This window comes from Stigmatopora argus, chromosome 1 (assembly GCF_051989625.1).
Source record: "Stigmatopora argus isolate UIUO_Sarg chromosome 1, RoL_Sarg_1.0, whole genome shotgun sequence".
NCBI classification, from domain to species: Eukaryota; Metazoa; Chordata; class Actinopteri; order Syngnathiformes; family Syngnathidae; genus Stigmatopora; species Stigmatopora argus.
Window position 1 is genome coordinate 26611566 of NC_135387.1, and position 16166 is coordinate 26627731.

Genomic DNA, 16166 nt, shown 5'->3' on the forward strand with positions numbered 1-16166 from the left:
ATATTTAGATTTATTTATTTTTATAAATGGATTAAAAGAACTGGATTAAAATCCCTGAATATTCAGTTTTTATAGATCTAAAACAACGTTTATTTTAGCTTTTTTTATATATATTTTTAGATTTTACAAAATGATTTTTGAACTAAAAACACAGAAAAAATGGATTAAAAAATTACAATTATTGATTTAAAAGGGGGAAAATCAGGAAATGTAATATACATCTATACCGGGCCACACAAAATGATGCGGCGGGCCAGATTTGGCCCCGGGGCCGCCACTTTGACACGTGTTTTATGCGGTTAAAATCAAATTGACACCAAGAACAGTTCATTCATTCAACAAACATTTACACTCGCATGTTAATTTCCTGAGTTGAGGATGAATAAAGTTTAATCTAATCATACTTAAGGGCAATTGCAGTTCTTAGGCCTTTTTTTAATCGCACAGCATTATGTGAGAAAAATATTTAAGGTTAAAAAAATATTTTAAAGGGAATACAACAGCAAACAGCCCATCGATAGCGAACGTGAGGTTGGAGGCGGGGCAAACAGCCAACCCGGCCAGGAGAAGGTATAAAAATGTAAAACAAAATTTTAATTAAGTTAAGTGTAAGTTTAGATTAAACTTATTTTTGAGTGTCTGTATACTATATCAATCCAAGTTAATTTAAATTTGTTTGTTCCGTTACGAGTGCATTGTCGTGGAAAGTCCCCCCAAAACCCCAACCCGCCCCCTCTGTCCCTCTCTCTCTCCCGTCGGCAAAATCCGCCCAATTTTACTTCTATTAAACACATTTTATTACTATTAAACCACTAGTTATGTGTTACTTTGTTAATAGATGGCAAATTAGAAGAAATAAAACATTTTTTCCAATCCAATATCCTGTTTTTGGTGTTTTTTCAGAGGGTTGGAACGAATTAATTTGTTTTTAGTTCATTTCAATGGGAAACGTTCGCTCGAGTTACGAAAAGCTCGACATACGATCTCAGTCCCGGAACGGATTAAGATCGTATGTTGAGGTACCACTTTTACATTTGGATGCCATTTTTTTTCTTCCTCGAGGTACGGGATGGGTACTCTGCATCGGCAAAACGTCAAAATCAGGTGACTCGGACTCGGGGGCAAAGATATGTGATCGAAACCCCTCTGGCCTACGCGAACTCACGAACCACGAGAACATCCACATGATTTACTCCGTTTTTTTCCAACCGACATTTGGTCAGGCTGTGAAAAATAAGAGTCATTGAACCTGGCTTTGATATCAGATTTTTTTCCCCGACGCACAAACGAAGTTTTCATTCAAAACAAAAACACTCCATTATATTTAATGCGAGCATCCCTTTGACTTATGTTTTGGTATATGAGTAGCACAGAGTATTTTCGAGTGATTTAAAGCCGGTGTTAATCCTATTAGGGCATTTTTCGTTTCTATTTCACTGCGGTGGCAGGAACATGCGCCAACAAAAGTAAATCTGAAAATTCCCTGCAATTCACCCTTCTGATCTTCTTTCAGCGTGTCCATTGAACGCAGCAGGATCAGAGAAAAGTCGCTTTAAGACTCTATTTTCCGCATGGGTGCCACGTTCCCAAATCAATTTACCGTTAATCCGGCATAGTAGTTAAAGAGTTGTGGGATTATAACGCGCTGGTCCGTTCCTCTAAATCCAGATGATTCGGTATGGTGTTAAACCTCGCCAGCCTTCGCACGACAACATCGCTTAACGTCTTAAAGCAGCGGGAAGGAATAAAAGGCCTTTTGTTTATGCTCCACGGACACTTTTTAAATCGAGGGACAAAATACTACGGGTGTGTGGGTACACTAAAACGTCATTTCGATTCGATTTTTTTTAAGTGCCGTATTTTCCGGATAATAAGCCGCAATTTTTTCCAGAGTTTAGCTGGGCCTGCGACTAATAATCAACCAGTGGCGGTCCGTGCATTTTCTCGTAGCGCCTTCAACGAATCAATCCAACCCTCAAAAACTATTTTATGGCTATAAAACCTCGACTGCAGCTACAGCTGCGATACATAAAAAATAATCAATAATAACCTCATACAATTGAAATATTATTTAGGAATGTAGCCATATTTTACTCACCAAAAATCCTTTTTAACTGTACACAATATCCATCCTGCTTTCTTTCTTCATTCTTTTCTATCGCCATCGAAGCTAATGCTGAAAGTCGAGCCTGTTTTGTCGTATTTCTGGCATAGTCTGTCTTGAAAATGGCTTTAAATCAACACAACAATATATTTGCTTGTGCAGCCCGCTCCAAATACAGTTTGGTAGCTCTGGCTAATCACTAGCCAATCATAGTTGGTGAAAGCGATGACGTATCCCTACGCCTGCGACAAGGCATTGTGGTGTTGCCAACTTGAAATCTGATTGCTTAAAGCAACAGTCTTATCAATGCTTGTTTAATTCAGCAGAGCCTGCAGAACTGATTGTGAAGGCCTTGAGGCAGATTTCTGACCCTGGCAACAAATAATGGCTGAAATGTGATTGGTTAAATGCTTCAATATGAAAACACACATCTGGAAGCAATGCAACCAGGGGGAAAAGCAATGAACGGAAGCTAACAGACAATTTGGAATTATTTAATAAGTATTGATGGACAAAATATAATATATGATTCTGATATTTCTTAGGCCAGCAGAGAAGGCCTTGAACGCCCTGACGGCCCGCCACTGTAATCAACTAATTATTATTTTTTTTAAATTCATTTTTTTTTTACCTTTACCATGGACAAGCAGCATTAATGGACAATAATAGACTGGTTGGTTAATAGTAAATGTTTGAGTACCGCACAATAATAGTGCGCTTGCACGTGTGTGCGTGTGTTTGTGTGCACAAGCACTGTTGATCCTAACATTCCAGTGGAAGACTTGAGAGCAGCTAATCCAGTTTTAGTCAATGGCCTCTTGACCTCTTGGGTCACATTGACACACAGTCTGATACAAACACACCCAGGAAAGATGTGTTTGCGCTACGTGCTAAGGCTAAGCAATTATTGTGCCTCTATGTATCCTAATAAGTGCTTGCGTTTCATAAGAATTTTACTTCAATTCTTCAACTTGATTTCATTATTTACCCAGTCGCCTTCACGCAAAGTACAGGGAGTCATGACCAAGTTCCGTTCCTGGCCGTCGACGTAACTCAAAGTTAAACATAAGTCGGATTTCACCGTTAAAGTCAGAATTGACGTGTAAACCGACACCAGCAAATGAAGCAAGTCCGTAATGTGAGGCTCTTCCCGTTGACACGGCAACAAAGTAATGTGTCAATGACAAACAATGCTGGAAACGTGGCGAACCTGTTTCTCGATTTTTACTGACCGACAGCCTTGGCTGAAATAGGAAACTATTTCTCCGACTCGACTCATTGGCCATATTTGATGGCGAGAGACGTTTACTCCATTTTAACGGGAAGAGCCATCACAAAAGCAGGAAAGCTGTTGATCAATTTCCTGAGTTTCAGTGTTGGAAGTGATAAGATGTCAATGTTGGTGGTGCGTGCTCAATGTGAAAACTGTTCCTTTTTAAATAATAAGGTAAATGAAGCTGAAGGGGGGATGTTGGGGTTATACAACCACTAGAGAGAGAAGTAGTAGTAATAAGTTGTGTTATACATCCACGAGATGAAGCTGTATTAGTAGTAGTCGGGAATTGTGCTATATATCCACTGCATAGAGTTGTAGTAGTAGTAAGTTGAGTTGTACATCCATGAAATGGTGTTGTAGTAGTAGTCGTCGTAATAGCGTCATAGTAGTAGTAGTCATAGTAGTTGTCATTGTAGTCGTCGTAATAGCCGTCATAGTAATAGTAGTCGTCGTAATAGCCGTCGTCGTCGTAGTAGTAGTAGCAGTAGTAGTAGTCGTCGTAGTCGTCGTAGTCGTCGTAGTCGTCGTAGTCATCGTAGTATTAGTCGTCTTAGAAGTAGTTGTCATAATAGTCGTAGTAGTAGTCGTAGTTTTAGTCGTCGTCGTAGTTTTAGTCGTCGTCGTAGTTTTAGTCGTCGTCGTAGTTTTAGTCGTCTTAGTAGTAGTTGTCGTAACAGTCGCCATAGTTTTAGTCGTCGTAGTTTTAGTCGTCTTAGTAGTAGTTGTCGTAATAGTCGTTGTAGTTTTAGTCGTCATAGTCATCGTAGTTTTAGTCGTCGCAGTTTTAGTCGTCGTAGTCTTAGTCGTCGTAGTTTTAGTCATCTTAGTAGTAGTCGTAATCGTCGTCATAGTAGTAGTAGTAGTAGTCCTCGTCTTAGTATTAGTCGTCATCGTTATAGTAGCAGTCGTCGTAGTAGTAATAGTAGTCGTTGTCGTAGTAATAATAGTAGTCGTTGTCGTAGTAGTCGTGGTCATCGTAGTAGTCATTGTCGTTGTCGTAGTTGTCGTTGTCGTAGTAGTAGTAGTCATTGTCGTTGCCGTAGTAGTAGTAATAGTAGTAGTAGTAGTCGTGGTAGTCGTAGTCATCGTAGTAGTCATAGTAATCGTCGTAGTCATCGTAGTAGTCATAGTAGTCGTCGTAGTCGTCGTAGTAGTCGTAGTAGTCGTAGTCATCGTAGTAGTCGTAGTAGTCGTAGTCATCGTAGTCATCGTAGTAGTCGTAGTAGTCGTCGTGGTAGTTGTAGTCGTCGTAGTAGTAACAGTAGTAGTCGTAGTCATCGTAGTCATCGTAGTAGTCGCCGTCGTCGTAGTAGTAGTCGTAGTCATCGTAGTCATCGTAGTCATCGTAGTAGTCGTAGTCATCGTAGTCATCGTAGTAGTCGTCTTAGTAGTACCAGTAGTAGTCGTCATAGTAGCAGTAGTGGTCGTCATAGTAGCAGTAGTGGTCGTCTTAGTAGTGGTAGTAGTAGTAGGGGGTTGCGTTATACATGAACTAGATGGAGCTGTGCTAAAAGGAATTTCATAGAATGGCTCAGCAATATTGATCCATATATAAGCCGCACTGCAGGCTTTTCAGAAAAGTCTTTTAGTTGCTCCTTAAATGGCAGAAAATATGGTCATCAGTAAGAACGCTGCCGTCTTACTGTCATGTTTGTTGGCAGCAAAAGGACACATGCTTGGCTGCTGATGCACATTTATGAATGTAGGAACAAAGGCAAAATGATGTCTTTCACCTCTTTTCATACCTTGCAGACTCTTTTTTTCCAGGGCTGTTTGCCCTGGGAGCGGCCGACTGCGCGGTAAAATAAACACGCCGGAAAGCAGACGGACGACAGTCGCGTAATAATATTTGGTCGACGGTGAAATGAGCGTAAGGTGTCATCGAGTTCAAAACAAAGTGAAATGTGTGACGTTCAAGTTTGATGAAAAATGGCCTGCGCCAGAACAATTTGGGAGGCTTTCTCGGAACTTAAACGTCACGGGAAAGCAAAGCGTTTTGGGTTTTGGTGGCGGCTGATGAGAGACAGACGCTTCATCTAAGTCGGGCCATCAATCTTTTTATCCATTTGCATCTTTCCTGTTGTTTTTTAACTGCGCCATATTTGCAAATTATGGAAAACATATGAAAACGCAGTATTATTATCATTTAAATCATGACTGCCTTTAAGGGGGCAAGACGTCCAATCCATATGGACTGGGAGGGGTCTCCAGCAGTCAAAATGGGTTGGACTGGTTTATTGTCATTTTCAAAGAGGAGCAAAATCGAGAACGTTCTGTAAAATAATACCATATTTTCACGACTATAAGGCGTACATAAATGTCTTAAATTTTCTCCAAAATAGAGAGGGCGCCTTATAATCCAGTGCGCTTTATATATGGACCAATACTAAAATTGTTATCACCATAAAATAAATCGGTCGATAGGGTACACCATCCTCTACAGCTCTCACAACTACGGCAAGCAGCCCCCGACTCTACTATTTTCCCCGTAGAAAAAGTACTGCGCAGTGACTGCTGGGATTTGTAGTAGTTCTTTTGTCAATACACCCAATGGATTGTGGCCTGTATACATTGACATCAACATAGCTCGACGAAGCATGGAAAGCAGTGTTGGAAAAGTTACGCTGGCTACTAGCTAGCTACTATTTGCGAATGGATTGTGGCCTGTATACATCGACATCAACACAGCTTCACGAAGCATGGAAGGCAGCGTTGTAATAGTTACGCTAGCTACTAGCTAGCTACTATTTGCGAATGGATTGTGGCCGCCTGGACGAACGTATAAAACTCAGCGTTTTCGATGACTCATTTGGACAATTGTTCAATTCGGACACAGAAAATTAGGACTTTGATGGATTTGTGGGTGAGGATGACGTGAGTACATTGTAAAATGGCTAAATAAAGTACAACCGAACTCAGTTTTGCTTCTGTTGCCTTTTTAAAAACGTGTTTTCAGCGTGTGTCCGTATGTTTAAGCTGGTGTATGTTTTGCCATGCCTGGCTGCGTCTTTAAAAAGGGTGCGTCCTTTGTGTGTATCAAATACAGAAATAGCACTCGTTACTGACACTGCGGCTAAAAATACGATGCGCTGTATAGTCGTGAAAATACGGTAAGTATTTATGCTAACATGCTGTCTAATAACCACACTAAGAGATGCAAGCTTCTGCTGCTTTGGTACGTAATGAACTGATATATTTAAAAAAAAAATAGTGTACACCAGAAAAAGATATCTAAAATAAGAAGGCGATGAGAAGATTTTTTGTATGCAAACATGCGTGAATGGTTCAAAAAATATGTTTTTAAACAACATATAACATGATTAAAAGCTAAAAAATTGTCAATTTTCCTCAAGGCCAACTTTTAATGTTTTATTATTATTGACCCAAAAAATCAAGTTTTTGTGAATGATGTTTTTAGGAATGACCAAATATAGTCATGGAAGGTATGAGTAATTTAAAAAAAAATAATAATAACTTATTTTAGGTCACTCTTGTCCCGCTTTTATGTGCTGTTATTGTGTAACAAGAAGACAGCACATAATGCATGTGACTGATGTTCCTCTTCAGTTAATGCAAAAAAAGAACACATTGAATTGCTATAATAATCAATTAATGTCAAGTGGACCTATAAAAATGACCCGTTTCAGTGATATTTCAAATAGCTGACTGTTCATAAAATGAAGCATAAATGAACAATTGCAACAGCTGCAATTGTTCGTTTATGCTTCATTTTATGAACTGTTAGCAATTTGAAAAATCACCGAAACGGGTCACTTTTATAGTTTCATTGTGTGCATGTGTTAAACCTAAAAGTAATTGAAGGTTTTTTTGTTCTCCCTCCATTTTGTGCCAGAAATTAGCTGAAGCAAAATGACATTTTTGTTTACTGTTATTTGATCGCATTCAAATTTCAAGTAACTTTATTGTCAGATATTATAGCTTTATACAATATAGCTGAAATAGTATTCCTCTTAGACCAGAGTGCTATAATCTTCAGTATTTTTCCATTCTTTATTTATTTATTTTTAAAGGCATTTTTTTAAATAAATAAATAAATAAAACTTGTCAATTTTCCACTTTGTATTCTTTAATGTAAAAATAATAATACTCAAAATATTTATATTACTGTTCTACTTGAATGAGAAAAAAAACAAATTAAAACAAAATAAAGTAAATATTTATGAAAAAAGTTCAAATAAACTAAAACAAATGTCATTTTTATTTTTCTTCCCTACTCTTTCATTCAGCAATATTTTTTAAATCCAAAATAATAATAAAAAAAGAAAGAAAATGCAGCTTAATTCTGTTCTGGATTGGTCACCAAAATGAATGGATGAACACTTCAAAACCGATAACCATGTGCTGCTACACACACACACACACACACACACACACACACACACACATACACACACATCCCACGCACATTCCCTGGCTGCGGGGCCACTCCGCTCTGGTAAACTACAATCTCAAATATTTATCAACCCCTATAGGACTTTATTTGCTGGCCTCCGTTGAAGGCGACTCAATCCCGCATAAAATCACTTACCTGTGGGCTTTCTGCTTCAAATCGCATTCTTGAACCAAGTTCAAATGCGTTCAGGAAAAGAATAACAAGAAGGTTTGGTGTGGGTGCTTGACATTCACAAACGCAATCCCTCAAAATTTCACTAACGTCAGTTTACCAAAATTTAGGAAATATCTACTTCAGACATCAAAATTCTGTGGTGCCTCTACTTACGAATGCTTCAACATACAAATGTTTCCGCTCGAATGCTTTGACATACAAATTTTTCAGGTCGAATGCTTTGACATACAAATTTTTCAGGTCGAATGCTTCTACATAAAAAATTTTTAGGTCGAATGCTTCTACATACAAATTTTTCAGGTTGAATGTTTCTACATAAAACATTTTCCGCTCAAATGTTTCTACATACAATTTTTTCAGGTCGAAGGCTTCTACATAAAAAAAATTCAGCTCGAATGCTCCTACATACAATTTTTTTAGGTTGAATGTTTCTACATACAATTTTTTCAGGTCGAATGCTTCTACATATAATTTCTTTAGCTCGAATGTTTCTACATACATTTTTTTTAGGTCGAATGCTTCTATATACAATATTTTTAGGTCGAATGTTTCTACATACAAATTTTTCCGCTCAAATATTTCTACATACACATTTTTCAGGTTGAATGCTTCTACATAAAAAAATGTTCAGCTCGAATGCTCCTACATACAAATTTTTTAGGTCGAATGTTTCGACATACAATTTTTTCTGCTCGAATGCTTCGACATACAAATTTTTCAGGTCGAATGCTCCTACATACAGATTTTTTAGGTTGAATGCTTCTACATACACATTTTTCAGGTTGAATGCTGCTACATACAAATTTTTCAGGTTGAATGCTTCCACATACAAATTTTTCAGGTCGAATGCTTTGACATACAAATTTTTCAGCTCGAATGCTTCTACATACAACATTTTCAGGTCGAATGTTTTTACATACACATTTTTCAGGTCGAATTCTTCTACATACATTTTTTTTGGGTCAAATGCTTCTACATACAATTTTTTTAGGTCGAATGGTTCTACATACAAATATTTTAGGTCAAATGTTTCTACATACAAATTTTTCTGCTCGAATGTTTCTACATACAAATTTTTCAGGTCGAATGATTTGACATAAAAAAAATTTAGGTTGAATGCTTCTACATAGAAATTTTCCCGCTCGAATGCTTCTACATTCAATTTTTTCCGCTCGAATGTTTCTACATACACATTTTTCAGGTCGAATGCTTCGACATACAAATTTTTCAGGTCGAATGCTCCTACATACAGATTTTTTAGGTTGAATGCTTCTACATACAAATTTTTCAGGTTGAATGCTTCTACATACAAATTTTTCAGGTCGAATGCTCCTACATACAATTTTTTCCACTCGAATGTTTCTACATACAATTTTTTTAGGTCGAATTCTTCTACATACAAATTTTTCAGTTTATGAAACCTTTCGATATGCAAATGACTGTTCTAATATACAAAAAATGAGATCCAATTCACGACCTCCCCAAAACGTCAATACATTTCCTGTATCCGTTCTTTCATTTTGAAATTGGCGCGCCAGCATTGAATCCTGCTTGACAATCCCCCTACACTCCACTGGCCTTTTCTTTTTTTAGTGACCCAAATTTCTCACTATACTTTAAATTTTGTTCGTAGATCAGTGTTATTGTTTTTTGGGGCCCCTATAATGCACTTCAATACATTTAAACTTTTTATTTGGAGGCTTTTTTTATAAATTAGAATGTTTTGCAATATACGTCTGCAGTATTTTAATTTACATAAGAAATAATGCAATGTGATGAATTAGTCTTAATCTTAAATGTGATTTTCCTGACTTTTATATTGTCACTGCACGTGTTGTCTAGTGTAAATATAAATAGTATGTAGTTATTCCTTTATATGTATTTTTGCAATATACCTCAGGTTTCTTTTGTCGTTTGTAGCCCTTAACTCTTTGACTGTCGTTGACAGTTATAAGCATCAAATCCATCTGGCGGTGAGTGATCCTGTTTCACTGCCATTGTCGTTAACGGTAGCTCGAGTTAATACTCAAAAATACATGACTACATTTTTAAAAAATAGGTTTTTTTTTACACCAGTCCAATCCTTTGAAAATGACGTAATGGGGCCCAATTTGGGGCATCTCTAAATGACACGAAAATATGATTTATTTTCTTTGCCTCTAAATTCCTGGAACGGAAAAATGTTTCAACCCATGAAAAGTGAACAAATGATCCCAAAATAAGGTTATTTATGTCAGCCAAAAGCTGCCCAAATCCATCAATTTTCCTCCATTATTTTTCTCCTCCTACTCCATGTAAAATAATAGTTCAGCATTAAAAAAATAATAAGGAAAACTAGTACAAAGCAAACAAAAGTTGGCTATTCCGCAGCATCTTCCCATTTGAGCTAAAGCAATAACAAAGTGGCCAGTGGTGTTTACATAGCGTGACACATCCAACCAATCAAACTCACCGAGCCTCGTTCGTCTCTCAAAAAAGACACAACTATTGATGTTGTACATTCCTCCAAAAGATTTTATCTTATTTATATTATTTTGTATAATACCAAATGCAACCCACCATCCCTGTCTGCATCCTCTCTTCCCAAAATGGCGATAGATGTCCAAAAATGTTTACCAAAAAGGCAGCCAGTGGGTTAAAGGTGTATGCAGATTACTTTTGATACCATATTAAAATTTTCAACTGTATCAATACTCAATATTTGATATTCCGTAAAGTCACTATATTTGAAACCCCAAAAATATTCGTTAAATTGTCCCAAAATTAACATAAAAATGCCCTAAAATGTACAGCAAGTGCCCCCAAATTACTAGGCAGTAACCAGAAATAACAATAATAGGTAACCAATGACCACGAGTTAACCAAAAAATGACGTAGGATCATCAGGAAATGATTAAACCGTATTTTCACGACTATAAGGCGCACCGCATTATAAGGCGCACCCTCAATGAATGACACATTTTAAATTTTTTCCCATATATAAAGCGCACTGGATTATAAGGAGCCCTGTCTATTTGGAGAAAATACCAATAATGGGTGACCAATAACCACAAGTTAACCCAAAAATGACGTAGGATCAACAGGAAATGATTAAACCGTATTTTCATGACTATAAGGCGCACCACATTATAAGGCGCACCCTCAATGAATGACACATTTTATTTTTTTTCCATATATAAAGCGCACTGGATTATAAGGTGCCCTGTCTATTTTGAAGAAAATTTAAGACTTTTAAGTGCGCCTTATAGTCGTGAAAATATGGTTTATCAAAGGAAGTGTACCATTAATGTCCCAAAATGAGCAAAAAATCAATAAATGACCCAAAAGTGCCCCCAAATAACCAGGAAGTGACCCATAAATGCACAAAAATCAACAACAAAAATGGTCCAAAATATAAAGGAAACGACCCCTAAATACCCCAACCTAGATGTGAACACTCCATTAAGACTTTTCAACAATATATATTTAACATTATTTCTAATCGACACTTTGTATTTCTCCATTGCTGGTCATTATAAAAAAAAAAAAAAAAATAGATAAAACTTGCATATCAAATATAGTGGCTCAAAATGTACAGGAAGTGACCCGGCAATGCCCGAAACAATCAGAAAGTGAGCCAAAATCAACAAATGTGACACGCAAGCACCCTAAAACCAACTGAAAGTGACCCAAAATCAACAGGAAGTAAGCGGTAAATGCCATAAAATCAACAGGAAGTGACCAACAGGGGCGGAGCTTAGGGGAATGAACACTTTCCCTTATGCTGACATACAAAACTGTAATACAAATTAAATGCACGTACATATCCCATCTGACAACAAACGGTATTTCTAAAATAAATTACACGTCTGGCGACATCAATGCAATAAAAATAGCAATAAAATGCAAAAATGCAAAAAATGTGGAAAATAAATCCTCCAAGCATAGTGCTAAATCAAATCCACTCTATAAAATGTCTACTGACTAAAAACAAATAAATTGCAACCATCCAACATTTAAGTAATAATCCTTCCCTCCCACTTGCAATGCATTGGACACATTTCCCCGTCAATGGGCGTTAACCAGTTGTAACTGACAAATCTCATCTCATCTCATTTTCTGAACCACTTTATCCTCACTAGGGTCGCGGGGGGTGCTGGAGCCTATCCCAGCTGACTTCGGGCCAGAGGCAGGGGACACCCTGAATTGGTGGCCAGCCACTCACAAGGAGACAAACAACCTAGGGCACATGTGTCAAAGTGGCGGCCCGGGGGCCAAATCTGGCCCTCCGCATCATTTTGTGTGGCCCGGGAAAATAAATCATGAGTGCCAACTTTCTGTTTTAGGATCAAATTAAAATGAAGAGTATAGATGTATATTACATTTCCTGATTTTCCCCCTTTTAAATCCATAATTGTAATTTTTTAATCCATTTTTTTCTGTGTTTTTAGTTCAAAAATCATTTTGTAAAATCTAAAAATATATTTTAAAAAGCTAAAATAAACATTGTTTTACATCTATAAAAAACTGAATATTCAGGGCTTTTAATGCTGTTCTTTTAATCCATTTATTTTTAAAAATCTAATTATTATATCTAAAATGGTCCGGCCCACGTTAAATCAAGTTGACGTTAAAGTGGCCCGCGAACCAACCCGAGTCTGACACCCTTGACCTAGGGGCAATTTAGAGTGACCAATCAGCCTACCATGCATATCTTTGGAATGTGTGAGCAAATTGGAGTACCCGGAGAAAACCCACACAGGCCCAGGGAGAACATGCAAACTCCACACAGGTGGACCGACCTGGATTTGAACCCCCACTGTGAGGCCGATGCGCTAACCACTCACCCACCGGGCTGACAAATTTTATTTAAAAAAAAAAAAAATATTATTTTTAAACCGTAACCGCACACAATTCCCACGATTTGACGAGCACCAGCAGCTTCTCTGCACTTTTCATATGATCTCATGTGTTTTACCCGCATCTGATCAAACCGCAACAACAACAACTTGTGGCTTTTGGCAGCAAAACTGCAGACATTTTTAGAGCAAATTGATATCGCAGTTGGAAGCAGGAAACACGTGTGCCTTCGAGTTGTAAGGCTTTTTTTACACGCCAAAAAACACAACATTTAAACCACGAAGCGCTCGAATTCATATCCGCGACTAAATTAAGTGAAAATAACCAAATTAAGGAACCTTTCGAATCCACGGCTTAATACTTACGAGGTAGAAATTGTGCCTGTTGAGGAACACGGCGTCTCCCATGGCCCCCGGACAAAATTCCGCTGAATAAAAAGTCCAAAATGTATCCGGAAAGAAAAAACGGGATTCTGCTTCAAGTTCTGAAGAAGTGCGCGCGCGTCAAACATGAGCGTCCAAGGAATCTCCGTTGATTTTTTTGGTCTTTTCTGCAGCAACAACGGAGCACGTTTGCACGTTATGCCTTTTTTTTCTTTTCGCTTTTTCCTCCCTCCCTTCGTGTTTATATTTCAACAAGCGTCAGATGGTTGTGGCAGAATCCAGGACGCCATTGTGCGTCGTGCGTGCGTAACGGATCCATACTACGCGCTCGGTGGGACCTGATGAGGACAAGATGCGGGGAAAGGCAGAGTTCCATGACAAGCTAACGTTCGTTCAACTAACGCTTCCGCTTTGTACTTTCAAAATAAAACGGGCCGCGTTTCACGCTTACTGTAGCGAGCGTTCCATCCCACGCGAAACGTCATTCAAAATCACTAAGACAAAACACTATCGTTGTGACTAAAGTAGAGAAAATGTAATGTTAGTTAATATATATATATATATATATATATATATATATATATATATATATATATATATATATATATATACATATATATATACATATATATATATATATATATATATATATATATATATATATATATATATTTATATATACACACATATATATATATATATATATATATATATATATATATATATATATATATATATATATATAAATATATTTTAGTTTATTTGGATGGATTGACAGATCGATAATTGTAAGTTAACAAAAATTCTTTACAAATACATGTTTGTTTATTTGGATGGATGGGTGCAGTTGGAGGCATTGACGGACAGATCGATAATTGTGACGGAATTTGGGAAAATGAAAGTTAAAAAATACTTAAATATGGTTGTTTGTTTAGACCAGGGGTGTCAGACTCGGGTTGGTTCACGGACCGCTTTAACGTCAACTTGATTTCACGTGGGCCGGACCATTTTAGATAGAATATTTAGATTTTTTTTATATAAACGGATTAAAAGAACCGGATTAAAAGCCCTAAATATTCAGGTTTTTATAGATCTAAAACAATGTTCATTTTAGCTTTTTATATATATTTTAAGATTTTACAAAATGATTTTTGAACTAAAAACACAGGAAAAAAATGATAAAAAAATTACAATTATTGATTTAAAAGGGGGAAATCAGGAAATGTAATATACATCTATACTTTTCATTTTAATTTGATCCTAAAACAGAAAGTCGGCACTCATGATTTACTTTCCCGGGCCACACAAAATGATGCAGCGGGCCAGATTTGGCCCCCGGGCCGCCACTTTGACACATGTGGTTTAGACGGATGAATAAATGGATGGGTGGCCTGGTGGTGCGAGTGGTTAGCGCTTCGGCCTCACAGTTCTGGGGTCCTAGGTTCAAATCCAGGTCATGCCCACCTGTGTGGAGTTTGCATCTTCTCCCTGGGCCTATGTGGGTTTCCTCTGGGTACTCTGGTTTCCTCCCACATTAGAAAAACATGCATGGTAGGCTGATTGGACACCTTAAATTGCCCCTACGGGTGTAAGTGTGCATGGTGGTCTGTCTCCTTGTGCTCTGTGATCGGCTGGCCACCACTCCAGCACCCCCCGCGACCCTAATAAGGATAAAGCGGTTCAGAAAATGAGATGAGAATAAATATATTGACGGACAAACTGGTTGATGGATGGATCGGCTGATCATTTAAAAAAAAGAAAACCTTCCTGCATAAATGGGTACTCCACATTTATGATGACACAGGGGCAAATGAACAAAAGTTCAGGACAACGGAGAGTGACTTTTTCAAGGGTTAAAAGGTCATTCCAAGAGCCAAGTTGTGGTTTATGAGCTTTATGAACAAATGAAACTGTTAACAATTGGCGTATTTCCATCCAATGGGAAGGAGGGATCCTACATATTTTCTTTTCAACGCACACACGCACACACACACACACACACACCCGCACATTCCACAGTCGTGAGGTCATCCACCAGAGCTTTGTTCGACGTCTGTTGTACATTTGTTTATGTGCTCCCGCGTTTTAATTTTTGTTTTTTTGGACCATATAGAATGCTGAACTGCGTTTCCATTTTGCGACATTTTGTCCTAAACTCCCCAATACGGTTGACTTTTATTTTTTTCAGTATTTTTTTTTATTGGCTGCTTTGCTGTTGTCTGACAAAGAGGCGGAGAGTCGTAAATTCTTGACTTCAGCTGCTCCGTCTCAAGCGAGACCCTCCCGAGCGCTTAAGTTTGGACTGAGACCCTCCACACCCTTTGTCATTTGCGTGGGTGAGGCGAGACAGATGTCAAAGTCGCTTGAATTGGGGTGCCGGAAGCCGTCGTTAGACATAAGATTGAGAACGACAGAAATCGAACAATATTTACTAGTATTTTTATTCCAAAAAGAAAAATCAAATTAAATAGAATGTAACTACGGTTACTGTTAGTTTGCATGTTCTACTTGGGCTTGCGTGGGTTTTGTCCGGGTACTCCTCTTTCCTCCCAAATCCCCAAAACATGCACAGTAGGCTGGTTGAAAACTCTGAATTGGGCAGCTGATAACCAAATAAACGAACAGTGAGAGCTGCTCATGAAGTGATGCAATGATCTTGGACACTTCAAACGTGTGCCGCAATTATATGCTTCAATTTGGCGCTGTTAGGTGGTAATGGGATGGTCTCAGTTAACCCTTCTCCTAACTTGGTTCCGAGCAATGAATGTGGGAGGAAACCAGAGTACCGGGGGAAAACCCACGCAAGCCCGGGGAGAACATGCAGGACTGACCTCGAGCCCACGACCCCAGAACTGTGAGGCCGATGTGCTAACCACTTGTCCACTGGGCCACCCTTAAATTTAAATATACATACTTTCTGGACTATTTTTGTAATCCAAAGTGTGTTATTGGTGCAATTTTTAATGTTTTATTTTG

At 38.0% G+C, this 16166-nt stretch overlaps 1 protein-coding gene across 2 annotated transcripts in view; it reads right to left on the reverse strand.

Annotated features, from left to right (window-relative positions):
* LOC144084563 (rho GTPase-activating protein 6-like) overlaps positions 1-16166 on the reverse strand; it is a 55931-nt gene that overhangs the window by 22044 nt on the left and 17721 nt on the right. The window contains exon 1 of one of the 2 annotated variants that reach the window (XM_077613134.1): positions 13173-13531. The exons of the other annotated variant lie outside the window; for it this stretch is intronic. Coding sequence (XP_077469260.1) covers positions 13173-13214 — 42 coding nt within the window. The 5' untranslated portion in view covers positions 13215-13531. Of the gene's footprint in view, positions 1-13172; positions 13532-16166 lie in introns of those variants that run through there. 2 annotated transcript variants of the gene reach the window in all.